Source organism: Salmo trutta, chromosome 18 (genome assembly GCF_901001165.1).
Source record: "Salmo trutta chromosome 18, fSalTru1.1, whole genome shotgun sequence".
Lineage (NCBI taxonomy): Eukaryota > Metazoa > Chordata > Actinopteri > Salmoniformes > Salmonidae > Salmo > Salmo trutta.
In genome coordinates this window covers 41,571,852-41,597,681 of record NC_042974.1, presented here as the reverse complement: position 1 = coordinate 41,597,681, position 25,830 = coordinate 41,571,852, and the positions used below count along the sequence as shown (strand labels likewise).

The 25,830-nt window shown below is 44.2% G+C and overlaps 1 protein-coding gene across 8 annotated transcripts in view; it reads right to left on the bottom strand.

The window, feature by feature from the left end:
* Positions 1-5,213: 5,213 nt before the first annotated feature.
* LOC115153307 (girdin) overlaps positions 5,214-25,830 on the bottom strand; it is an 87,525-nt gene continuing 66,908 nt past the window's right edge. For 2 of the 8 annotated variants that reach the window (XM_029698611.1, XM_029698618.1), the window contains 19 exons: positions 24,927-25,682; positions 24,287-24,435; positions 23,969-24,107; positions 23,444-23,626; positions 23,162-23,323; positions 22,038-22,315; positions 20,214-20,357; positions 19,736-19,922; positions 18,936-19,081; positions 18,707-18,799; positions 17,987-18,189; positions 17,373-17,435; positions 14,871-14,948; positions 11,716-11,928; positions 11,337-11,399; positions 10,414-10,500; positions 9,811-9,888; positions 9,168-9,433; positions 5,214-8,989 (listed from right to left, as the gene is read on the bottom strand). In XM_029698611.1, the coding sequence (XP_029554471.1) occupies positions 8,030-8,989; positions 9,168-9,433; positions 9,811-9,888; positions 10,414-10,500; positions 11,337-11,399; positions 11,716-11,928; positions 14,871-14,948; positions 17,373-17,435; positions 17,987-18,189; positions 18,707-18,799; positions 18,936-19,081; positions 19,736-19,922; positions 20,214-20,357; positions 22,038-22,315; positions 23,162-23,323; positions 23,444-23,626; positions 23,969-24,107; positions 24,287-24,435; positions 24,927-25,682 (4,248 nt within the window). In that variant the 3' untranslated portion in view covers positions 5,214-8,029. The remainder of the gene's footprint in view (positions 8,990-9,167; positions 9,434-9,810; positions 9,889-10,413; positions 10,501-11,336; positions 11,400-11,715; positions 11,929-14,870; positions 14,949-17,372; positions 17,436-17,986; positions 18,190-18,706; positions 18,800-18,935; positions 19,082-19,735; positions 19,923-20,213; positions 20,358-22,037; positions 22,316-23,161; positions 23,324-23,443; positions 23,627-23,968; positions 24,108-24,286; positions 24,436-24,926; positions 25,683-25,830) is intronic. The other 6 variants (XM_029698617.1, XM_029698612.1, XM_029698615.1 and 3 more) reach the window with 6 other exon arrangements.

The window sequence follows — 25,830 nt, the reverse complement described above, 5'->3', positions numbered from 1 at the left end:
ACACTCGTCCTAATATTTCGATATTTCTTAATTCCCTTCTTTCACATTTTGGATGTGCATTGTTAGATATTACTGCACTGCAGTGGTGTAAAGTACTTAAGTAAAAACACTTTAAACTACTACTTAAGTAGTTTTGGGGGGTATCTGTACTTTACTATTTATATTTTTGACAACTTTTACTTCACTCCATTCCTAAAGAAAATTATTTAGTTTTTACTCCATACATTTTCCCTGACACCCAAAAGTACTCGTTTTGAATGCTATGCAGGACAGGAAAAAGGTCCAATGCAAACACTTATCAAGAGAACATCCCTGGTCATCCCTACTGCCTCTGATCTGGTGGACTCTCTAAACACATGCTTGGTTTGTAAATTATGTCTGAGTTTTGGAGCGTGTCCCTGGCTATCAATAAATAAATAAGAAAAGGGTGCTGTCTAGTATTTGTACTTTTACTTTTGATGCTAAAGTAAATTTTTGCAATTAAATTTACTTTTGATATATAAGTATATTTAAAACTAAATGTTTAGACTTTTACTCAAGTAGTATTTTACTGGGTGACAAATTTTGTACTTGAGTAATTTTCTATTAAGGTATCTTTACTATACTCAAGTATGAAAATTGGGTACTTTTTCCACCACTGCTGCACTGTTGGAGCTTGGAACACAAGCATTTCGCTACACCCGCAAAAACATCTGCTAAATATGTGTATGAGACCAACAAAATTTGATTTGATATTACTTTTGCTTTGGTCTTCCAACAACATGGGGGAGGAAACGGTGCAAAAAAGCCGCTCTAACTGCGACGTGAATAGACTATATTCAGCAGCCACCCGCATAGAATGCGCTCATAAATTCACTGCTGCTCACAGAATGTTTGAGATCTCAAGTTATGATGCTGCCAGGGGCGTAAATCTGATATCAACTTTGGAGGGGACAATTACATGAAATTTTCTCAAGAGCAATTCCTGAGGGGGACACCAAAAGTAGTGCTGTAACACATAGCCTACATTGTAATATGGTAAATGTATATTGAGGAACCAAAGAAATAAGGTGTTTGCCGTACTCCTAACTACCGGTACCCAAAACTACACAACTAATCACAACAGCAATACCATTGCCTTTAACAAATCTTAGTTCAGTCACCAGTTTAAGTTGAGAGTGGGGGTATCCATGGCATTTTCCAATTATGTTCCTATTTTACAAGTCAAAAAAATTGAGAACCTTTCATAATGTTGCCAAACAAAGACTCAACAAACTTACCTGAGACTCCCTGTCTCTGCCAGTCTGTCCCTGCATATCTGTCCCCAACTCTGCTGTCTGTGTGCCATCTGTTGCCTGCTCTGCCTAATGACATCATTGTGAAACATTTCCATTAGAATTTCATTTCTTTCTTATGAACATTTGATCAACTAGTCTTTGAGATATTAGGCTACAAGGGTTCTTACTTTGCGTTTTGGTGTACTGAAAAATAATCTGATGTCCGTCTTTTATTTTTCTGCCATTTTTCTACCTGGCTGGCTGGCTGGCTACACACACACACAGTGTGTAGGTTATTTACAGTAGGAGATGGGCTTCTATCATCTTATCTTTTATTCTATTTGGGCTTCGATCTAAAAGGTAGCTAGCAAATGTGAAACGGATTAAAATGACAACAGTTGACAGCTGTATGAGTTCACCATTTACACAACATATGCTGCAACCTTTTGTAATTTTAATAGTTTGTTTCATATTGGCTGGCTTCCAACAATAGCTGAATTTGCAAAGCTAGCGAGCACCAAATCCGTTTCAGTGGTGTTTGCTATAATCTTTGCTACCCGGGTTAAATAAAGGTGAAATAAAATAAATAAATAAAAGTTCCCTTGCGACAATTTAGCTTTTGCAACGAGACCATTAAATATATTTAAGACAATGGTAGAAGAGAGTGTAGTTCTGTTCAGTTTGGACTTCAGTTTATCGCTAACCTTATCGAAGGGACTTTGAAGCACTAACTTACATCATCTGCATGCTGATCTTGGAATAAATTGACGATAGCAAAGATTCCATCTTTGACGAGGCCACATAAATGGAATAGGTACTAGCTAGCTTAATAGTTAATATTTGCGCGCTAGCTCTGCATATTCAGCTAGTGTGTGTGCGCGGTTGACTGGATTAACCTCACTTCAGTTACGTTCATTGAGTGCCTTTCAGACAGTAGATACGACCCTCTCTGTTACCTTGCCAACTAAGGAACTGGCAGTGGATCAAAACATTGTGAGGCAAAGGGTGGGGGGGTCGCAATCTTTTGAAACTTAAAAACGCGCTATTAAGTGTCTATAATCAGCACAATTCCTTTCATTGCGTATTATTAATATTATTTAAATTACATAGTTATGTTTCAGTGATATATTGGGGGGGACAAATCATATTTTTCCAAGGATGGGGGGGTTGTGTCCCCCCCGTCCCCCCCGGGATTTCCGCCCCTGGATGCTGCGTGCATTTTATCAAATGCTTGCAGTCGAACAACCAATATGCGCGACTCTGGTTCTTTTCCTGTGTTTGATCCAGACTGTGTTGCCACCTGCAGCAAACCACACCACGATATGTATCGAATCTGAGCGAACCACAGTGCGTTGTTGAGTGCTCTCCCGAGTGCGGATAGTGTACACACCATTCCAAAAGAACCGAACTATGGGGGTAAATGCACCAGAGTTCAGAAAACCCGCACCAAACAATTTTTGGTGTGAAAGGCCCATATAATTCAGTCACTCATCCTATATAAATCTATGATCAATCCCAGATCATGTTAGAATTGGTGCTTTTTCAATGTGTAGGTTTCAGTTTTCCAGCCAATTTCCTGCAATTCTACCCATTTAGCCATGGGGTGGAGAGACATTTTTGCAGTATTAAAGCTAAATTCCTGCTATTTTGCACATTTGTAGCGACTTATGCCACATTGATATGATACGAGTGAGAATGACAAACAATCAATGAACTACCAATCAAACAATTGTTAGCTGGCATGGCTAATTGAGTGACTGTCAGCGACTGACATAAAAGAAAACTGCTGATGCAAAACAATATTTTGAGACCCAGACTGAGTTCCACAAAAAAAATATAACATATTTGGTTGGGGGCCTTAAGTGACCGCTTATGTCGCTTATGCCTGGAACCACCCCTGGGTTTAAGGTAGAAAATATAACAATTATCCTGCATGTCAGAGAATCAAATCTTCAATTTCATACATTTATCGTATGTTTTCTCACATCTCTTATATTTGGCTTCAGATCATTCTTCCCTCTGATTTATGCTAGGGTTGCATTACATTTTTTGTTGTTGTCTAAAGTGGCTTCTCCTGTGCTGATCTATAAACAGTCTAGGTGAAAGCAGTAGGATAGATGCCAACTCGGAATATTATTTTACATGTCCAGATCTTTAATTGTAGTGCAGATGAAACAAGACAAGGAGATGAAGCCATTTTAGACTTGAGATATCAGAGTAACATGTTATGTCCTCTGACCTGGTGTAATGTATTTTTCTCCCTTAGGTATTCACCCTGAAAGAGATGATACCCCTTAGGTATTCACCCTGAAAGAGATGATACCCCTTAGGTATTCACCCTGAAAGAGATGATACCGGGCCTCCCGAGTGGCGCAGCGGTTTAGCAGTGCTAAAGGTGTCACTACAGATCCGGGTTCGAGACCGGGCTGTGTCGCAGCCGCCCGTGACCGGGAGACCCATGAGGCGGCGCACAATTTGCCCAGTGCCGTCCGGGTTAGGGGAGGGTTTGGCTGGCCGGGATGTCCTTGTCCATTGCGCTCTATCGACTCCTGTGGCGGGCGCAGTGCACGCTGACACGGTCGCCAGCTGGAAGGTGTTTCCTCCAACACATTGGTGCGGCTGGCATCGGGGTTAAGTGAGCAGTGTGTCAAGAAGCAGGTGCGGCTTGGCAGGATCATGTTTCGGAGGATGCATGGCTCTCGACCTTCGCCTCTCCCGAGTCCGTACGGGAGTTGCAGCGATGGGCCAAGACTAACTACCAATTGGGGTAGGGGTAAAAAGTACAAAAAAAAAAAGACCTCAAGAGTGGAGAAGTCGTCAATAACCTCTTCCTGATAGACAAGGGCCTGTAGCCAGTCTGTCCGCCATGATAGTCTGGTCAACCTTAACAGCCTGGCTAAGAATCTAGGATTGGGCAGTGGCAACCTATGCTATGGTGGAAAAACTAAAAAGGTGGGCCAAGGCTGTGCCACTGCCCTGGAACTATTCTGTGACAAGGTCCAGAGCGTCAAATTGTCCTGGACAGCGACCTGGTCAACGTAGGCCATGAGTGTGTACTTCCATCCTTTCACCAATGCTTCCATTATGGGACTAAAGCTGGAGGATCTGACATTTTTAAAGGACACAGGACATGAACCAGTTCTTCAGAGCTTTGACTAGTAAATACCTAGAAATTAACACACTATCCTGTCAGACTGTGTTTTGGCTTGGTACAATGATTTATTTAAAAGTTCTTTACCTTATTGAGAAATGGGCATTGTTAAAATGTTCAGGTAACTTTTGGGACAGAATAAGGTCTGGGGAGCCCTTATTTTCTATGGGCAAGAGAGCAGTCTTGATTGTTGGTTATATGTGGATGGTTGATAGACAATGTAGTAGTGATTATGGTGGTTGCATCCTTGTATCTCCCTCAGCCAGATCTATTCATTTACACCTTTCTGACACAATTACTGCAGTGTAATAATGCAGATCATGGAACATTGATTATCCACTCATATCTTCTGGGAGTACACGCTATCCCCCCCAAAAATGTACTGGTTATATTTTGGTGTATACCTCCTTATCGCCCAGACTACACCATTGAGGGGCCAAAGTATACGTTTTATGTAGGCCAATGGATAACTCAAGCTTTGTCTATCCAGTAAATGGACATCATCTGCACAACCCCCGTTCATCACTTGTTCCATCAAGATTTGACTGGGATATTTGTATTCTTTATATAATAGCAATACAAGATTAAACTCTAAATGATCTTAAGAGCCTTGCATTCATCTGTCCATAGAAATCATGACATTACTTTGGTCCAATATCCCAACAACTTTAGCTGGTGAGATTTTATGATTATATAAACGCAGACAAAGTCAATCATTCATCAGGAGAAGAATAGATGACTTGAGGGTCAGTCCTTTATGTGATGAAGACAGCACTGTGGGCAGTGAAGATGAAATGACACAGGAATCTTCTGGATTTTTTTTTAATCACAAATGGATTTATGTAAAAGTGGAAAAGGAAATGAACACTAGGTCATCATCACAGAAATCTGATAGTAGCCACACATACTGTACACATATACAAAGCTGTGCCATTCAGCTCACACTGGATTGTATGGCAATCACAGTTGGCATGGCTTCCCACGACTCATTTTGGCATTTTAGAGGAACACAACTTAAAACAATCGTCCATTCTGATTGGAATAAAAGCGTGTCGATTGCTCCATGCACATTGTGGTTGACCTTGTTCTGTGCCCACATGCATTTTTTCCCTTCTGTGCAGATTGTTGAACGTTGACATCAACTGTTCCTCAGAAAGATGCTGCATGTGCATGCTCATTTACAAAAAACAGAAAAAAAATCCAGCTGATTCAAAGTGTCACAGAGGACAACAAGGAGTCTTCAGGGTCTAGTTTAAGTTCACCCATTTGGCTTTGCGTGAACATTGGCACTAATAGTATGTCCGTGTAGAGTGCATGTTAGCAGTCCGTCACACCATAGCAGTGCAATTTACCAGAAAGTCAGTTATAGAAAAACTATTGTCGCCACATACGGTATGTCTTAAGAGTTTTATTTCCTTGATTCAAGGAGAAAAAAAAGGCTGTTTACTTTTCTTTATTGAAGCATTCATTCTTTTGTTAAAAAAAGTATATATATAAAGATACATTATTTTTGTTTCACACAATCTTTTTTCGCACTGAAGACCATCTCAGTAGACCAACTTAAATGGCTTCAGAGTCAGACAGACAGCTTGAAGGTCACTTTTCTCTCTGAGTTGGAGGCAGACAGAAGAGTGAAGAGAGAAGAGGACAGAAAAAGAGGTTAGCGGCAGATGACATCAGAGAAGAGGATGAACATATATATGGACGCACTGGAAAGCAGTCTACATGCATTGACAGGGAGGGGTTTCAGCTGCGTGACCTACAATCCATGCAGCACTGCAGATAAGCTCACAAAGGGATCACAACATCCTATCAAGCCACCAGTGTTTTTGTCCTGAATACCAACAGAGAAAAGTAAAAGAAAAGCCAGCTATGAACACGTTACACTGAGGAACAGGGAGGGAGGGAGGGAGTGTAGCACGTCAGGACCTCCTGTTATTAGGGACGCAGACCAGGCTCCATTCATGTGCCCTTTACAACACCAGCATAGCATAAGCAAGCATGAACAGGATGGGACATCTTATGCCACCAAGTTACCATGGAGCCCCCCCCCACCGGACTCAGAGCAGCACTCACCACTTGAGCTCATAACGGTAGCCGATGAGTAATGTTTAGGAGCTTTGTTGCTCCCCACTGCTTTTTGACTTTCTGCGCTCTTGTAACACTTCCACATCTGCAGAACAAAGGCATGTCATATTACATCGGAATAAAGGCCGAAGTTAGTTTATACACAAGATAAATACAACAAAACAATTTCAAATGGCAAATACATAAAGCAGAAATAAAAATCTAACATTACTACTCCTACTGCATACATGAGTGCTTTCTGTCCTTGAATATAACTTAATATGTAAAAAAATATTTTGTACAAAGTGTAGTCAGTCTACAATAATATATAACCTAAAATGTGTTATCGTGCAATTGGAATTTGTATTGTGACCATGAGCATTCAAGACTTTACCCAAATCCAATACCATGACAACCAAGAGTAGAGGAACCTTCATCCACAAAATAATCTGGCCATCATATTTGTCTCAATTGCAAATGTCTCTCACCGCTATGTATACCGTCTTAGAGCAACAAAAACAAGACTCAACTATCTTTAAAACGTTCTCTCTCAAACGCTTAACATTGCTCTCAGCTCATTTTGTGAATTACGTTTCCTCAAAAACAATCCCTTAACCCCAATTCACCCATACACCTAATCAGAATCCCCACATTGAGAGTGGTTTAGTCAGAAAAAGAAATGGAACAGAAAAATGTGTCATATGCACAAAACAAAAAAACAAAACCATTTTGATCACAACAATCAAAATGAGGGCACCAGAACAAACCAAGACAGAATAAAGCCATGCAGTTCAGTGAATATGCATTGAGATTGATACAGTAGAATTAGACTGGTAATGCAATGTGACACAGTACTTTAGAGAGGACAGGGTTCTCCCACATACAAAATACCCAATAAGATAAAGGGGAAACCAAATAATTTGATCTAATTTTAATAGATGTGAAACTGCTTTCCTCTGAAGGGCTAGATTACATAATGACTCCATAAATAGCACTTATTGGCAGTTAATGTGTTCCTCAGTCAGCCTATCATGGGACATGTTCTACAAGCCTCATAACTTTATTATTAAACAGAGCTCCATTCTAACTCTGGAGGACTTCTGACATGAAGATGTTTTAAAGATGCACTGAACACCCAAATGATAGTTAATGTAGCTCTGCAGCATGTTTTCTGAAGATGTATTTGTGATTGGAAAAGAAATAGCAAATAATGAATAAAATAACTAGAACATCTATTGATGTCCCCCATAAAGCAATCATGTAATAGCTTTATAATGTGAGCCAAACAGAGGTTTGATTAATGAATACAGTGTGAACAGACCTTTGAAGCAAAGACATCCAGAGAACCCCACTTCCATAAGACGGAGGGAAATACCAAACCAGGAGTGACGAAAAGGGATTTACAAATCAGCCATGAAAAAACAAACATAAAAGCTCAAAGGAAAACATAGCATGATAGGGCTTTGATAATGCATGCAGAGTTCCTTCTTTCTCCCCGACCATCACCGATCCTTATGCAGGTCCCAGATCAGTAGCTGACCAGGGCGCCACACATTCAGACACAGCCATACTCATACCACAACGATTGTTGGTCCTCTGGGCTAAGGGGTGGACATGGGTCAGCATCAAGCACATGATTGGTGTCAATGACATGTTCCCCATTCTGGTCAGGTGAGCTGGGCTTTAGCTCATTTGGTTGGTTCTGGGCGGTTTGGGCAGGCTTGGGCCGGAGGTGGGTTTTGCCTGGGGGGCCGCTGATGTTACTGACCAGGGAGGTGTTGAGGGAAAGGAAGGTGTGGCTCTTGCTACTGCACCCTGTGAAGGCTGGCTCGCTGAAGATGGAGTCCATAAACACTGACTCTACTGTGAAGGACGAGCCAAAGAAAGACTCGAGGCTGGAGAGGTCAGTTTCCTTACAACTGGGGGGGTGCTGACTGCCTGTGCAGGGCATACTGACTGACTTCGGCAGGGACAGGGGCATGGGGGCTGGGGCTAGTGGGATGGACTGGTGGGTGGGATGTTGGGACTGGGTGGGGTTGTTGGTTGGGGCGTACTCACTGGGCGTGGTGTAGGTGCGAGGCAAGGCCTTTGAGGAGGGTGAGGGATCCACAGACACGGGCTGCCGGGTGTCTTTGGACAGCAGGTCGTGGATGCTGGTCCGACGTGTGGAGCCCTCGGCTGTGGATATGACGCTGCTGGCCCGGGGCAGCATGGAGGAGGAGATGTCCAGACGCTCAGACACAGACACGGCTTTACCCTGGGAGAGGCTGACCCGTGGCTGGACCATGCCCTTCACACGCGTACTCTCTGCCTTTCGTAGGCTGGGATAACCTGGTTGGCCACCCCTGGAGGGGCGGCCATCGGAGTTCACTGGTGCTGCCTTCCCACTGGCTGAGCGCAGGATGCCCCGCCCCTTAGTGCCGGTGGAGCCTCGCTCGGCCCGGTCTCTCTGCACATGCTCAGCGCCTCCAGAAAGGCGGGGAGACTCAACGGTCAGATTCTCTTGGCTGCCAGACTATTGATGGAGAAGAGACATTAAAGTTACCATACCATAATACCTGGGTTTTTATAGCAGACTTGAGTGGTGAAATAACTTCTACTTGTTTCTTATCATAGCACAACAGAAGCCACTGAATAAAACAGTACTCCTATCTAAACATAATCTAGTGTTCCTGTGTGTTCCAGGCTGTCACCTCTGCAGGGTCGATGCGCTCCTCTAGGAACTGCTGTAGAGAGAGCACCTCGTTGGCGCTGCCTGAGGCACTGCCATTCTTCTTCTTGGCCTGTGTGGCCTGGGGGTCCAGGGACCTCTGCAGCAGCATGGGGCTCTGGTGAGAGGAGCGGGAAAGGGGCTGCTGGACAGGGCTGCTCCCGCTGGACCACTCCTCCTGGTCCAGACTGAGGCTGAACTCCCCACTGCTCTCACTGTGGGGCCTGCTGAGGTTTCCGTTCAACGTGCCTGAAGAGAAACACACTACTGTAGGCGAGTTCTGCTCTAACAGTGTACGACTAACTCAGGTACTAACATACGAGTATCACCCTAAGGTGATGACAGGCACTAGATATAAACCAGCATAGCTCAGAAACCTGCTTATTTGTGAGAAGGCAAATAAATAAACAAACATGCCAGAACCTAGCCTGGACCCTTCCAGAACATATCTCACACAGAGAGAGGAAGAGAGTTACAGTATCAATGTTAATAGATTACAAAAGTGTTCTATTTTTTTTTAATCTAACGTGTGTGTATGAGAGAATCAACAGGGAGTACAATGAAGGAGGTGTCATATGCAGGAACGTGGGAGAGAGGGGGCGTTCTCCTTAGTGATGTGACTGTACCTTTGGCCTCGAGAGGAGCGGAGTGGGAGGTATTACTGCTGATGGTCTTGATACTATGGAGGCTGGAGGCTCTCGAGGCTGGATAGGGATAAGAGGACACGTCACACGGGTCAGCAGATGGTGCAGGCAGGAGGGGTGGCACGGTGCCACGCAACGCCAAACATGCCCAATCACACAGAGGGAGTGGCGAGGGAGGGGCCACACAAACACAAAGGGAGGAATCATTCACGAGGGAAAACCGGTTGTAAAACCTGATTGGAGCAAAGGAGAGGGGCCTTGTGATTGACATGACTCAGAGACCAACACGGGAGGGGCTCAGGTAATTGAGAGGAGTAGGGAGAGGAGGAGACCCGGGGCAGAGGAATGTACCAAAGGATCGGTGGGCTGTATGTGAATGTGTGGGATGCAAATTGATACAATGTTGTTGCTGTTATTAGTGGTCTTCAGTTTGGGTCAGGTTTGGTGTGGCTGGTACAGTAGTAGTACTGGGGAAGCGATGTCAGCAGGTAGTGAGTGGGTGGTAATCATTGATAGCAGTGGTGGTCTTGAGTAAAGTGGTACTGTTAGTGGTCTTAGACAGATGTACACAGGTGTGTCACTTACAACAGATGCTACAGGGGACTCTGCACATAGCGGACGGGTCGAGAGCAGAGGGCGACAGAGCCTGAGGAGTGCTAAAGACCTGTAGGCCTGGCACATTCAACACACAGCTAACTGGGTTAACCTGCTACCACAGATGTTCTATGCTACACTGGGCTACAGTGGTGCAGTTCACTTACACTGACCTACTGGTAGTTTGGCTCAGTTTAGGATATAATGCATTGTACTAGGCTAACTTACCAACATTACAGCACATCATAACAAAGTGCAATAAAACAGACAGTCGTAGTAAAGTTCATGCAGTAAGAGGTACATTACTGTATAATACAACATACATGACAGTGGGAGGACATTTTAGATAGTGCACAGAAAATGGAGATAATGGACACTAATTGTGATATGTGTGTGTGGGAGAATGGAGTAGGCAGACAGCCCGATCTACGAGCTAATGGAGGAATGCTGCTCATGACCATTTGTTAAGCAGAGTTTACTGTTAGTGATAGCATGCCGAATCTAGTCATTTAGGCAGATCTACTCTAACGCAGGGCTTTAAAACCCTGTTCCTGGACCGGTACCGTCCTGTATGTTCTCTCCAACCCTAATCTAGCACACCTGATTTTAATTAGTTGGTTGATCAGCTGCACCAGGTTAGTTACAACTGGGGTTGGAGCGAAAACTTACAGTAGGGTAGCGTTCCAGGAACAAGTTTGGAGAACCCTGCTCTAATGGTAGCAAACTGAAATGTAGAGATATGGACCAAGCTTCCAGTGGCACGACATTTACACTTACTGTAAGGCTTTAAAACATTGCCTATTTTTTGCCATTTGTTATTTCATTCCTTTGTATCCCAGTAATAAACGGGTGTAAAGCCCTGTGGTTAAATAATAGTAATGGGAGTTTGTCCTAAAGGTCAACAGTTCTCTTACCTTGACCTCTGATCCCAATGGGGTCGTCTGAGGATGCTGGAACATCTTCACAGGAAGCGTTGTCTGGAGGAGAAAAAGATGTGGAAATATGAGTTATGGCTGGGGGGGGGGGGTGGAGAAACTACCGGAGAATAGGGCTTTTGAGGAAGCAAAGTATGTGGCAGACAATCTTCTGAAAGCTAGAGTATGATGGTAGGCATTCACACCGGTGTCCAAATCAAAAAGGAAAAATGGAAATGATAGAAAAAAAGGACATTTACGATGGATTAAACAATGACTTGCTTCTGAAACACAATGAGAGCTGTAGTAAATACACATCCTAGATGATAGTTCACCACACCACCAAGGGGGGATCGACTAGCGGTCCTGTAGTCTCTACCTTTCATCTTCAGGCTCCTCTTGGCCCTGTTGCCAGAGGGCAAAGTGAGGGTGGCGTAGTTGATAGCGTTAGTGGAGTAGGCCATGGAGCCCAGCTCCTTCATGTGCCGACTTCTGCTGCCCCCGTTGGCCTCCACGGGCCCCTCCAGGTTCTCTGTGCTGCCTGCCCACTGGCCCCCTGCCAGGGCAATGGACTGCAGCAGGTCGTTCATGGCTGGGGTGGAGATGGAGATGAATTAGCCGAGGGCACAGGGAACAGTGCTAGGCTAGGCATGCAGTGGCTGCTAAGAGTCAAAGCAGCAGCATTCAGAGATGTGCCACAGTCAGTGTGGGCAAGCCCATGTCAGCAAGGCATGCACAAGAGCTGCAATGCAGCCAAACTGAAAGAGTCAAAAATAGCAGTGTGACAGAAAGTCAGGAAATGAGAGAAAGAGAAAAAAAGCACTAAGGCTCCACTTCAATTCCTACATGGTGGCTGTGAGTGAGAGGTGGCGAGAGAAAGAGAGCAGTGAGGTTCTGCAAAGTCATGCCGGCTCTGTAGTGAGAGAGGAGTGAGGAGGATGGCAGGCTGCGCTCACACCACAAGCAGACAGGCAGAGATACAGTATATAGATGGATGGGGCCAGAGTCAAAGTGCAGGCCACACACACACAGACTGCAGAACCCTATACAGTAGAATGGCATACAGTACCTCCCGACTGCACTGTCACATATACAGCTGAAGTTTACATAAACCTTAGCCAAATACATTTAAACTCAGTATCACAATTCCTGACATTTAATCCTTGCAAAAATTCCCTGTTTTAGGTCAGTTAGGATCACCATTATTTTAAAAATGTGAAATGTCAGAATAATAGTAGAGAGAATGATTTATTTCTTTCATCACATTCTCAGTGGGTCAGAAGTTTACATACACTCAATTAGTTTTTGGTAGCATTGCCTTTAAATTGTTTAACTTGGGTCAAACGTTTCAGATTGCCTTCCACAAGCTTCCCATAATAAGTTGGGTGAATTTTGGCCCATTCCTCCTGACAGAGCTTGTGTAACTGAGTCAGGTTTGTAGGCCTCCTTGCTCGCACACGCCTTTTCAGTTCTGCCCACACATTTTCTATAGGATTGAGGTCAGGGCTTTGTGATGGCCACTCCAATACCTTGACTTTGTTGTCCTTTAGCCATTTTGCCACACCTTTGGAAGTATGCTTGGGGTCATTGGCCATTTGGAAGACCCATTTGCGACCAAGCTCTAACTTCCTGACTGATGTCTTGAGATGCTACTTCAATATATCCACATAATTTTCCTACCTCATGATGGCATCTATTTTGTGAAGTGCACCAGTCCCTCCTGCAGCAAAGCACCCCACAACATGATGCTGCCACCCCCGTGCTTCACGGTTGGGATGGTGTTCTTTGGCTTGCAAGCCTCCCCCTTTTTTCTCCAAACATAACAATGGTCATTATGGCCAAACAGTTCTATTTTTGTTTCATCAGACCACAGGACATTTCTCCAAAAAGTACAATCTCTGTCCCCATGTGCAGTTGCAAACCGTAGTCTGGCTTTTTTATGGCGGTTTTGGAGCAGTGGCTTCTTCCTTGCTGAGCAGCCTTTCAGGTTATGTTGATATAGGACTCGTTTTACTGTGGATATAGATACTTTTGTACCTGTTGTTTCCGCCAGCATCTTCACAAGGTCCTTTGCTGTTGTTCTGGGATTGATTTGCCCTTTTTGCACCAAAGTACGTTCATCTCTAGGAGACAGAACGCATCTCCTTCCTGAGCGGTATGATGGCTGCGTGGTCCCATGGTGTTTATACTTGCGTACTATTGTTTGTACAGATGAACGTGGTACCTTCAGGTGTTTGGAAATTGCTCCCAAGAATGAACCAGACTTGTGGTCTACAATTTGTTTTCTGAGGTCTTGGCTGATTTCTTTTGATTTTCCCATGATGTCAAGCAAAGAGACACTGAGTTTGAAGGTAGGCCTTGAAATACATCCACATGTACACCTCCAATTGACTCAAATTATGTCAATTAGCCTATCAGAAGCTTCTAAAGCCATGACATCCTTTTCTGGAATTTTTCAAGTGGTTTAAAGGCACAGTCAACTTAGTGTACGTAAATATCTTACCCACTGAAATTGTGATACACTGAATTACAAGTGAAATAATCTGTCTGTAAACAGTTGTTGGAATGTGTCATGTACAAAGTAGATGTCCTAACCGACTTGCCAAAACTATAGTTTGTTAACAAGAAATTTGGGTAGTGGAAAGAAAAACGAGTTTTAATGACTCCAACCTAAGTGTATGTAAACTTCTGACTACAACTGTACATCGTCTAGACCTAGACCCGCGATGGGCAACTTTGTTGGGGGTGGGGGCCACAAAAACTCTGAACTGATCATGAGAGGCAGCAGTTGGCCACTTTGCGAGCAAGATATTTTGAATGCGGAGAGAACATTTAAGTTTTAGAGTTAATTTTGTGCAATTCTACACATTTTGCCATAGGGTGGAAAGAAATGTTTGAATTTGTTAATATAATATCTGAGTGAGATTGAGTAATAAAATCATTGGGGCCCCCCCGGCTGGTAAATCGACCATGATAACAAGTTTAGATAGCTGGCTAACTGACTATCAAGTGACTGGCATAAGAGGAAAACTGCTGATGCACAGACATATTTTGAAATTGCACCTTGTGTATTCTATTATTGTAACTCGCAACAGTAAGTTTAGACCCCGATTAAATTCTCCCCTCCAAAAATGTATAACCTAGACTAAGACTAACTTAGAGTGCATCTACAGATACCGCAACATAAAACTACAGAAAAAGAACTACAGAACACCACTACTACCACTCACATTACTTCACATAAATGTTGTTAATCATTGAAGAGCGTTAAATTTGTACTAATATCTACATTTGTTAGTTATTGTATGTCATTACTTCGACTGTACACAAATCTAACCCAACAAAATTTGTTGTTAAGATGGATGTATCTACTATTGGTGATAAATTAGAGTATGAGTTTTGTTTATTCCTAGAAAGGAAGAATAGAAACCAGCTAGAAGCTATGAGAAGAGAAGCTAGGTGAGGGAAGCAGGAAGGCGCAGGACAGAGGAGGTGGATGGAGGTGGTAGGACGCCAGGCTATCGGAGGTCTTACACATGGACCGGCGGTAGATGTCCTTCGCTTTGTCTTTCTCCTTCGATCTGTTCCTCATAAAGGGCAACCATTTCACAGCTGTCAGTTTACAGCCAAAGCAGAGAGGGGAGAAACAGAAATACCAGGGGAGATGGAGAGGAAAAGAAAGGAGGGAAAAAAACAGATGGATGTTAACGCCGAGAACCAGGAGGGAACCAGTGTACCTTTCTGAAGACTCAACAGGTAATAAAAAACAGTGTTACATTGATATTAGGAAAAATGCTGATATGTATACAAACAGATACACGTGCGCACACACACAGTGAGACACACTAACGCTCACTCGCTCACTGTTCAAACAAAACGCCACGCACACAGCAAAGTGGGATGGCTGTGAAGGGGGTTGCCACATGGAAGACATCAGGCTGCTAACAGACACTGCACAAACACATAGAATACCACACACAAAACACCACACACAGGGTGACGTTTATTAAAGGGTGCAATTAGGAGAGTACAACAGTGACACCAGGGGAACGGCACTGCAGTGGAAGGATTGGCTACAGGGATCCCATTGCTAACGCAAGAAACATAGTAGATCCTGGGACACTGTATAGAGACACCATTTTAGATTTCCACCTCCACACAGACACCTCCGTGTGTTCTATAGACCGACAGATTTCTGTAAATGCAGACATATTGTGTGTGTTACGTAAAAGGTTCTTTAGTATAGCCATTAAAAGACAAAAGAAACAGTTACATCAAATATTGCCTTTAGAAGTATTACAGTGTACTTCTAATCCATCTGTCTGCATATTTCAAGACATGTCATATGAGGGGGCAGAGAGATACCTGAAGGGTTGGATGATACTTTTCTCGTGAATAATCTTGAAAAAGCTTACACTTAACTGGACATCAACGAATCCTCCATCGTTAAGTCAATGGAAAAATCATATGCTTCATTATCTAAATATTGAAAGAGTGTGGGTGACAGAAAGGAAGAAAATGGTGCGATTTGAGGATGTGGGAGAGAGTAGTGCAGACACTGGAGATAGGGGTGAGAACAGGTGGGTCTGGGCAGGTGTGATGTTCATGTTTGTGTGCGCCTGTATGAGATATATATTTATAGATAGAGAGACATATCTATATCCATATACAGTCCCAGTCAAAAGTTTGGACACCTACTCATTCAAGGTTTTCCTTTATTTTGACTCTTTTCAACATTGTAGAATAATAGAAAACATCAAAACTATGAAATAACAATCAAAATACATTTATGAGATTCTTCAAAGTAGCCACCTTTTGCCTTGATGACAGCTTTGCACACTCTTGGCATTCTCTCAACCAGCTTCACATGGAATGCTTCTCCAACAGTCTTGAAGGAGTTCTCACATAGGGTGAGCACTTGTTGGCTGCTTTTCCTTCACTTTACGTTACAACTCATCCCAAACCATCTCAATTGGGTTGAGGTCATTTGAATGTTCGCAGATCAAAAGGACAGATTTCCACCGGTCTAATGTCCATTGCTTGTGTTTCTTGGCCCAAGCACGTCGTCTTCTTATTGGTGTCCTTTAGTGGTAGGTTCTTTGCAGCAATTCGACCATGAAGGCCTGATTCACGCAGTCTCCTCTGAACAGTTGATGTTGATTAGTCTGTTACTTGAACTCTGTGAAGCATTTATTTGGGCTGCAATTTCTGAGGCTGGTAACTAATGAACATATCCTTTGCAGCAGAGGTAACTCTGGGTCTTCTTAAAAAACAGTGTTACATAGATATTAGGGAAAACGCTTCATGGTTTTTGTGACTGCACTTGAAGAAACTTTCAAAGTTCTTTACATTTTCTGGAGTAAAGTAATGATGGAATGTTGTTTCTCTTTGCTTATTTGAGCTGCTCTTGCCATAATATGGACTTGGTATTTTTCCAAATAGGGCTATCTTCTGTATACCACAACACAACTGATTGGCTCAAACGCATTAAGGAGGAAAGAACTTCCAGAAATTAACATTTAACATGGCACACCTGTTAATTGAAATGCATTCTAGACTACCTCATGAAGCTGGTTGAGAGAATGCCAAGAGTGTGCAAAGCTGTAATCAAGGCAAAGGGTGGCTACTTTGAAGAATTTGAAATATAAAATATATTTTGATTTGTTTAACACTTTTTTGGTAACTATACGATTCCATGTGTTATTTCATAGTTTTGATGTCTTCAATATTATTATACACTACACCGTTTAATAGGTATGTGGGTGCGTTCCTCTGCCCAGGCGTTGCTGACGCCTGCCAGATCTTACAACACTTGGATAGGTATTTTATGTATCAGCTAATCACATATGTTATAGCAATCTATCAGTCGATGACACAGCCGATGACATGGCATGCAAACATTGGTTGATGCATGCAACGTCTGAGTAGGGGAACGCAACCATTGACTGAAGGATGAGACACGCCATGTTGACGTGCCTTGAGTGACATGACAGCTCGACTACAACTACCCCGCCCAGCCCTCCCCTCTCAGCATACCATTAGAGGAACCTTGGTTACTCTGCACATGGGAGTGCTGCACTCTCTGAGAGTCTTTCTTCCCTATCGCACAGAGAGGGAAAAACAAGCACAGGAAGCATTAGGTCCACACAACCAGCCACCACACAACAACAAGGGGCTACTGTCCTGGTGTCTCCTGCCCTGCATACCTCACTGTCAAAAACTGACCCCTACTCATGTTCTAGTGTCTGTGCCAGCATTTTCTTTTCTGTCTGACCCAGTGTACTTCGGTTTCTCTGTCTGCGTGCATCATATTACCAGTGTCTGCATGTATCTGCCTCTGTCTGACCATGCATTTCCTGTGTTTAAACCACATGTATTTATTAACTAGGTTAGCTAATATGTGATCTAGTCCTTCTTCCTGTCTGTTAGTCCTTTTGATCAGAGGAAGGGACATATTGAGTGAGAGGAAGATCTTGTCCTAGACTCTTTTCTGGTCTGGAGCGGACTCTCTTTCAAAATATAGGTCTATTACTTCCTTCTATTGTGTCTATTTTACCGTAAAGTATATCGATGTGTTTTAATGCACTTCAAATGAGGCTTGATTTGATCAGTAGGGTGTTTTCCATGCAGGTCAGAGAGTGTCTACTCACTGCTGTTCCTCTTTTGTGTCAGCGTGTCGTCCAGGGAGTTGGAGCCAGAGCCTACGGAGGATGAGTCCTGGCTGTCGGGAGGAAGCCCCAGGAAGCCCTCGCTGGACTCGGAGCGCGTGGGTGTCAGTGTCAGGGAACGCATCCGCTCCAGACTCCTCGGCTTGATCAGCTTCATCATCTTCAGGGTGATCCAATTCCCTCGTCTGAGATGAGAGAGAGAGATTTGTAATTTAGGGTAAATTATTTGACTCTGGGTAGTATTCAGTAGGCACAATAGAGCGGAGAACTTTATAAATTAAGGGATGTATTCCCATTTTGTGCCTTATTGAACCAGCATCCGGGTGTTCTTGTATACCACAGCCTCCCAATTCCCCAGAGTCAGCTATGATGATGTTGGTTAAGCATAAAGATGAACCAGAGCTTCTTGGTTAATTTGAACCATATGCAGGAGTTGGTTAGGTTCAGACATAAACCATATGCATTTAGTCAGGCATGGAAATGAATCAGAACTGAATGGTTAGGCACATACGATCCAGGGCAGTTAGTTATGCAATGGAATTAACCATAACCAGACAACTGCAGCAATCTACTGCAGTTATACATTTCATTTTCATGTGGGGGATATCAGCTTTGTCTCAGTCAGCTGTTTACTATGACAGAGGCTGATATGGTCAAAGCAACAACCACAATGATAGCAGTGGACTCCTCCTAGCTACTTACCTCCGTGGAGGAGAGGGGTCATAAAACTTGTACTGGTCCATGATCTTCTCTTCCAGCTTCTCCTTCTGTCTCCTCAACTCATTCAGCTTGTCACTGTGAAGGAGGGAAAGACCAGTTAGGCACAGGAACAAATGACATCTAGCTACATAGCCAAGAAACAGACATCTCTCTTATTGAAATGTTAACTTGAACACTGGTTACAAAATGTAATAGTGGGGTCATCTCTCACATGTACTGTCTCTGTTCTACGTGGAACAGGTCCTTGCTCTCCATGGTCTGTTCTAGCAGGGTGCGGTTCTGCAGCATCAGGGTCTGTATCTGGTCCAGCAGGTGACGGTTCTCCTCCTCCAGGTTCCCCTTCAACTGACTCAGCAACTAGGGAGAGAGAAATAGACTATTTGAGCAAAGTGGTTGGTGTCCAAGTTGCTTTCACATGGTTGTATATATTACACGTGGGCTGTGCCTTCCCTTCACAGTGGGTGAATACAGGTCAGACACTTGTTAAGCCTTAAAGAGCATGGTACTGAGAAACCATCCATCAGCCTTCCTTTCCAACAGACAGATGTCAGGCAAACATAGTCATGTCTGGACCGAGGCCACATATCGGCTTTGAACACTTACATAACATAGGACTACATTTACCAAGAGTTAGCTGTGATAGTTTGGAAATATGTGGAACATGAAAATGATAATCTAGTGGTTGGTCTATGGGTAGGAGGTACAGATACTGTAGTGCCTCACACTGGTTAGTGAGTGGGAGGGAGTGAAGGGGGACTGAGGGGTGTGTAACTGTACCTCATACTGGTTAGTGAGTGGGAGGGAGTGAAGGGGGACTGAGGGGTGTGTAACTGTACCTCACACTGGTTAGTGAGTGGGAGGGAGTGAGGGGGGACTGAGGGGTGTGTAACTGTACCTCACACTGGTTAATGAGTGGGAGGGAGTGAAGAAGGACTGAGGGGTGTGTAACTGTACCTCACTGGTTAGTGAGTGGGAGGGAGTGAAGGGGGACTGAGGGGTGTGTAACTGTACCTCACACTGGTTGGTGAGCTTGGTGGAGGTGATGTCCAGCTGCTGGTACTGCTCTTTGAGTTTGGAGAACTCTGCCTCCAGGCGGGTCTGTTCCAGCTTGGCACTGTTCATCTGGCTCTTCAGGTTCTTATGGTCGACCTGCAGGCCCTCATTATCCTTCACCAGCTGGCGGTGTGCCATGTTCAGCCTACACACAGACGTCATGTGTTTTAAACAGCACATTCTTTACTCATAGCCCCCTGGTTAGTTCTCTAATTGCAACCACTTAAAATGTCTGCATATTGCCACTAAAAACATGCAAACTTTATTTCCCCCGCTCTCTCTAAAAACCTTGTTGCACAGATTTCTCTATACCTGGATTGACAGCTTAAGGATGTGCCCTTGCACCTCAAAGTAACCCTCAGGGCAAACTCCCCTCCTCCTCCCCCCTCTCTCATACAAACACACACAGACCACAGTTTAACCCTGAAACACTCACCTTTCATTCTCCTCCTTCAGTTTGTAGTAGTCTATAGCCGTGGCCTCGTGGCTCTTGTTTTCAGACAGCATCTTCTCCTGCTCTGCCTTCAGCTGTTTCTCCAGCTCCTCCAGCTGATCCTTCTGCCTCAGCAGCTGATTATACCTGCAACACATTACCACCGGTTAGTGGATGGCAACTGTGTGTGTATATACAGTTGAAGTGGGAAGTTTACATACACTTAGGTTGGAGTCATTAAAACTCGCTTTTCAACCACTCCACAAATTTCTTGTTAACAAACTATAGTTTTGGCAAGTCAGTTAGGACATCTTTGTGCATGACACGTAATTTTTCCAACAAATGTTTACAGAGATTATTCACTTATCCTTCACTGTACACAATTCGAGTGGGTCAGACGTTTACATACATTAAAATTGACTGTGGCTTTAGAAGCTTCTGATAGACTAATTTACATAATTTGAGTCAATTGGAGGTGTACCTGTGGATGTATTTCAAGGCCTACCTTCAAACTCAGTGCCTCTTTGCTTGACATCATGGTAAACTCAAAAGAAATCAGCCAAGACCTCATAATTTCTTTTTTTAGACCTCCACAAGTCTGGTTCATCCTTGGGAGCAATTTCCAAACGCCTGAAGGTACCACATTCATCTGTACAAACAATAGTATGCAAGTATAAACACCATGGGACCACGCAGCCGTCATACCGCTCAGGAAGGAGACGCGTTCTGTCTCCTAGAGATGAACGTACTTTGGTGTGAAAAGTGCAGATCAATCCCAGAACAACAGCAAAGGACCTTGTGAAGATGCTGGAGGAAACAACAGGTACAAAAGTATCTATATCCACAGTAAAACGAGTCCTATATCGACACTACCTGAACGGCTGCTCAGCTAGGAAGAAGCCACTGCTCCAAAACCACCATAAAAAAGCCAGACTACAGTTTGCAACTGCACATGGGGACAAAGATCGTACTTTTTGGAGAAATGCACGAGGGTGGCAACATGTTGTGGGGGTGCTTTGCAGCAGGAGGGACTGGTGCACTTCACAAAATAGATGGCATAATGAGGGAGGAAAATTATGTGGATATATTGAAGCAACATCTTAAGACATCAGTCAGGAAGTTAAAGCTTGGTCAAAAATGGGTCTTCCAAATGGACAATGACCCCAAGCATACTTCCAAAGGTGTGGCAAAATGGCTTAAGGACAACAAAGTCAAGGTATTGGAGTGGCCATCACAAAGCCCTGACCTCAATCCTATAGAAAATTTGTGGGCAGAACTGAAAAAGTGCATGCGAGCAAGGAGGCCTACAAACCTGACTCAGTTACACCAGCTCTGTCAGGAGGGATGGGCCAATATTCACCCAACTTATTGTGGGAAGCCTGTGGAAGGCTACCCAAAACATTTGACCCAAGTTAAACAATTTAAAGGCAATGCTACCAAATACTAATTGAGTGTATGTAAACTTCTGACCCACTGGGAACGTGATGAAAGAAATAAAAGCTGAAATAAATCACTTTACTATTATTCTGACATTTCACGTTCTTAAAATAAAGTGATGATCCTAACTGACCTAAGACAGGGAATTTTTATTAGGATGAAATGTCAGGAATTGTGAAAAACTGAATGTATTTGGCTAAGGTGTATGTAAACTTCTGATTTCAACTGTATGTGTCTCTGACTTGAGCACTGTGTAATGGTAGTGTGGAACTGAGTGCATACTAAGACTGTCATGTATGTGTATTTGGCCATGTGTGGTTAAGTGTGTGATCGATGCCAGCTGTGCTGGAGTATGCTGTAGGCACATAACAGCACCAGTTGAAACCCCACCTGTCCTCCAGGTCTCTGTGCTGTGATTCCAGGCTCTTGTGGGCACTTTTCAGGCCTCCGTGTTTGCCAATGAGGCCCTCATACTCCGAGGCCTGCCTCTCATGCAGGGCAGCCAACTTCTCATGGTCCCTCAGTAGCATCTCATAGGTGGACCTCAAGTCCTCCCTCTCCCTCACCGCACCCTCCTTTTCATTCTCCGTGCTGGACTGCTGTGTCGCAAGCTGGGCATTCTGGGCCATGAGAGTGCCGCTCTGGGAGTTCAGGGTGGAGTTCTCCACCTAAAGGGGAAACAAGACATCTGAGCCGTCTGAACTCAGAAATTCCCTTAACTATATCTGTTTTTTTCAAGGCTTGTGTCATGTCCTTCTAGGCATTGCATTGGATTAGATTCTCCAGTTATGTGAAGAAAAAAAACAGGGCGATAACCTCAAAACAATTTGAAAAGGTGTAGGTGTCGGTTCTGAGCAATAGGGGGCACTGTGTACACAGACAGCCTGTCCATCCAGTAAACACTGACGGTTGAGACTTCACATGTCCTTGTCTGATTTGGATAAACATCAGTGGTCAAATGTTTTTTGAAAGTACAAATTCCCAAGCACAGACATGTTCAAAGTTAGATTTGACATGCAGCAGAATGCAGCCGAATCCTGTTCAGATGTAGATTTTACGACCCAAGATTTTGTTGAACCGCTGCCATAAAATATATCAAAATAGATGTGGCTTATGAGAGGGGAATTCTCTCTAGCCACGTGGCAGTGGAGAGACAGAGCTTGGGGAGGGTTTAAACTACAATATAGGCTATCACTGCAGTGTAGACAAGGCCAGCGTATAGGGTGCAGAGCACAGCAGTAAAGGAACAACAGAGGGAACCAGGGCTTAGTGGTTAGAGCGTTGGGACAGTAACCGAAAGGTTGCTGGATCTAAGCCCCAAGCTGACAAGGTAAAAATCTGTAATTCTGCCCGAGAAGGCAGTTAACCCACTGTTCCCCGGGCGCCGAAAACGTGGATGTCGATTATGGCAGCCCCCCACACCTCTCTGATTCAGAGGTTGGGTTAAATGCGGAAGATATTTCAGTTGAATGCATTCAGTTGTACAACTGACTAGGTATCCCCCTTTCCCTTACTTGTAGTTTGGCATTCTGGGTCTGTAGGGTGGTGTTGTTCTCCTGTAGAGATGCAGTCTGTCTCTGTAGAGCCAGAATCTGAGCCTGCAGGTTATTGCTCTGGGTCTCCAGCTGCTTCAGGTTGGTATGCAGGGCCTGCTTCTCTGCCTGTAGGGTGGCATTCTGAAAATGACAGACACACACACACAAGATTAAGGCATGCATTAATTATATACAGAGGCCCTTCACATACTGTATCGAAGATGGCTATTTTGACTTGTTGATTAGATTGAGTTTACTTACGTTTCTCTCCACCTCAATGAGGCGGTCTTTGACCTTGAGCAGTTCCCGGGTGGTCTCGTGGCTCTCCTTCTCCCACCTGTTGACCGCCTGAGAGTCCTCCCTGTCCCCTCTTTTGGGGGGCGAGCTCTGCACCATCCTCTCCTCCTCCTCCCTCTGTCGCAGGGCCTCGTAGTTCTTCTTCACCTGGAGAGGTCAAAGGTGAATGGGTTAAACCTCCATCCCCCAAAATATGCCCATGCTAATGAGTTCCATCTCTGTTCTGGCACCCCAGCGGCAAGGGTTCTAGTTTTCGTCACAGAGTTAAACATGTGCTGCGGAAACTATTCTCTGGGTTTTCTAGGCTCCTGGTGCCTCATAAATAGATAACACAATGGAAAAGGAATGAATAAATTATGAATTGCCTCAGAAGCATTTGAGCGTTTCTCTGAGTCACGCGTTAAAGAAGCATAACACAGGACCTCTCTGGGATAATGTTTTTTGTACAGATGTTCATTGGGCTGCTATTCTATATTGTTTAGGACTCACAGTTTTGAGCTCCTGGCGTAGTTGTTGGTTGAGGTTAGAGGACTCCTGCAGTCTGGCCTCCAAGGCTGCTATCTTCTCCTCCTTGATCTCCAGAGTAGATTTGAGAGTGGACTCTAGCTTGAACTCCAGCAGCTTGTACCTGCACATAATGGACATTTACAATCATTAAAAGACCAAGGATCTTTCCTGGATAAAATTCAATGTCTTGACACTATTGTTGGCAGTGTCTACTATGAACCTTAACTGATGTGGTCACAATTATTTATGGGGGGGATGGGTACCTTTGAGCAGCAGTATAATGGTTTGTGTGTATATTACCTGTCGTCGTCAGAGCTCTGCTCGTCCTGCAGCAACCTCTCCTTGTTGAGCAGCCTCTCCTTGTTGAGGCCCATCTTCTCCAGCTCATGGGTCAGTTTCTCCAGGTCATTGTTCATCTGCTGAGTCCTCAGTTTCTCACTCACCAGTTCCTGAAACATCAAACACCAATCCAGTCACCCTACATTCATAATCCCTAGAATTTAATCCTTTATTAATGAATAATTCAATCTTAATGGAACATAGTTGAGTTCCAAGTTTAAGAAAAAGTGTTGGCATAGTGCTCTGGTTTTATTACTTCTTGCATAACGCAGGTGCAATGATTATAGCTGAACTTAAAGGTTAGTCCCAAAATGTCAGGAATTAAGTTTTCAACATTTTTACTTTCAAAACACAGAAATACAGCCAGTATGATGCATTTTGCATATATCTTGAAAACTTGATTGCTGACATGCAAAACATTTTGGAACTAAATCAACAATGGACTAATGAAACAAACAAATAGCAAAATAGTTTTCCTTTAAATCAATATTCTAAAATGTACATTTGAAGACTTGTGGGCATTCACCCCATGCATTACCATTACAATATATATACACTAACATTACAACATGCATCTCTAAGGTAGTCGCTACATCATTACCTCTCGTAGAGTGACCAGGGTCTTCTTATCAATGGTGGCCTGTTTGACCAGCTCCTTGCTCTCCTTCTCCAGATCTTTGAGGCGGTTGCAGGAGTCCTTGAAGGTGGTCATCTCCTTGCCCAGCAAGCGGTTGTCCTTCTCCAGGTGGCTGATCCTCAGGTTGTCCTCGTCCATCTTGGAGTCCCTGATCTCCGCCTGCTGTCTCAGCCTCTTGTTGTCCTTCTCCAGGTGCTTCTTGTCCTTCTCCAGCTGAGAGCTCTCTTGCTCCAGAGTCTTATTCTCCTGCTCCAGCTGCTCCAGATGTTTGCTGGAGATCTTCAGTTCCTCCAGGCTCCTCTGCAGGCTCTGGTTCTCCTGCTCTATGTCCTGCAGCTCCCCCTCCAGCTGCTGCATCTTGCGGCTGCTGTTGTCCAAGGCCTTCTGCAGCCGCTGGTTTTCCGTATCCAGGCCCTGGTTGCTCACCTCGAGCCTCTCAGTTTTCTTGGAGGAGGCCTTGAGCAGCTCCAGGCTCCTTTTCAGCTGGCTCCTCTCACTCTCCAGCTCAAGGTTCTCCAGCTCCAGCTGAGCTGCCTTGTTCCCAGCCGAGCGGAGCACCTCAGCAGTCCTGCGAAGCTCCAAGTTCTCCTCGTCCAGCTGGGAGTTCTCCTTCTCCAGGGCCTCCAGCTGGAAGGATGTGCTCCGCAGGCCGTCCACCATCTTCTTTAAACGACGGCCCTCTGCCTCCAGCTCGGAGTTCTCCTTCTCCAGAGACACCACCTGAGGATTTGGGAGAATATGGGAACATTTATCAACAAAGCACTTTTCCTCATTCAAACTCCCATCTACTTTATACAATTGGAGCTGCACAACAAATAAGTGACTCATTTGGCACACAATAGACACCAGGTATACCGACAACTATAAG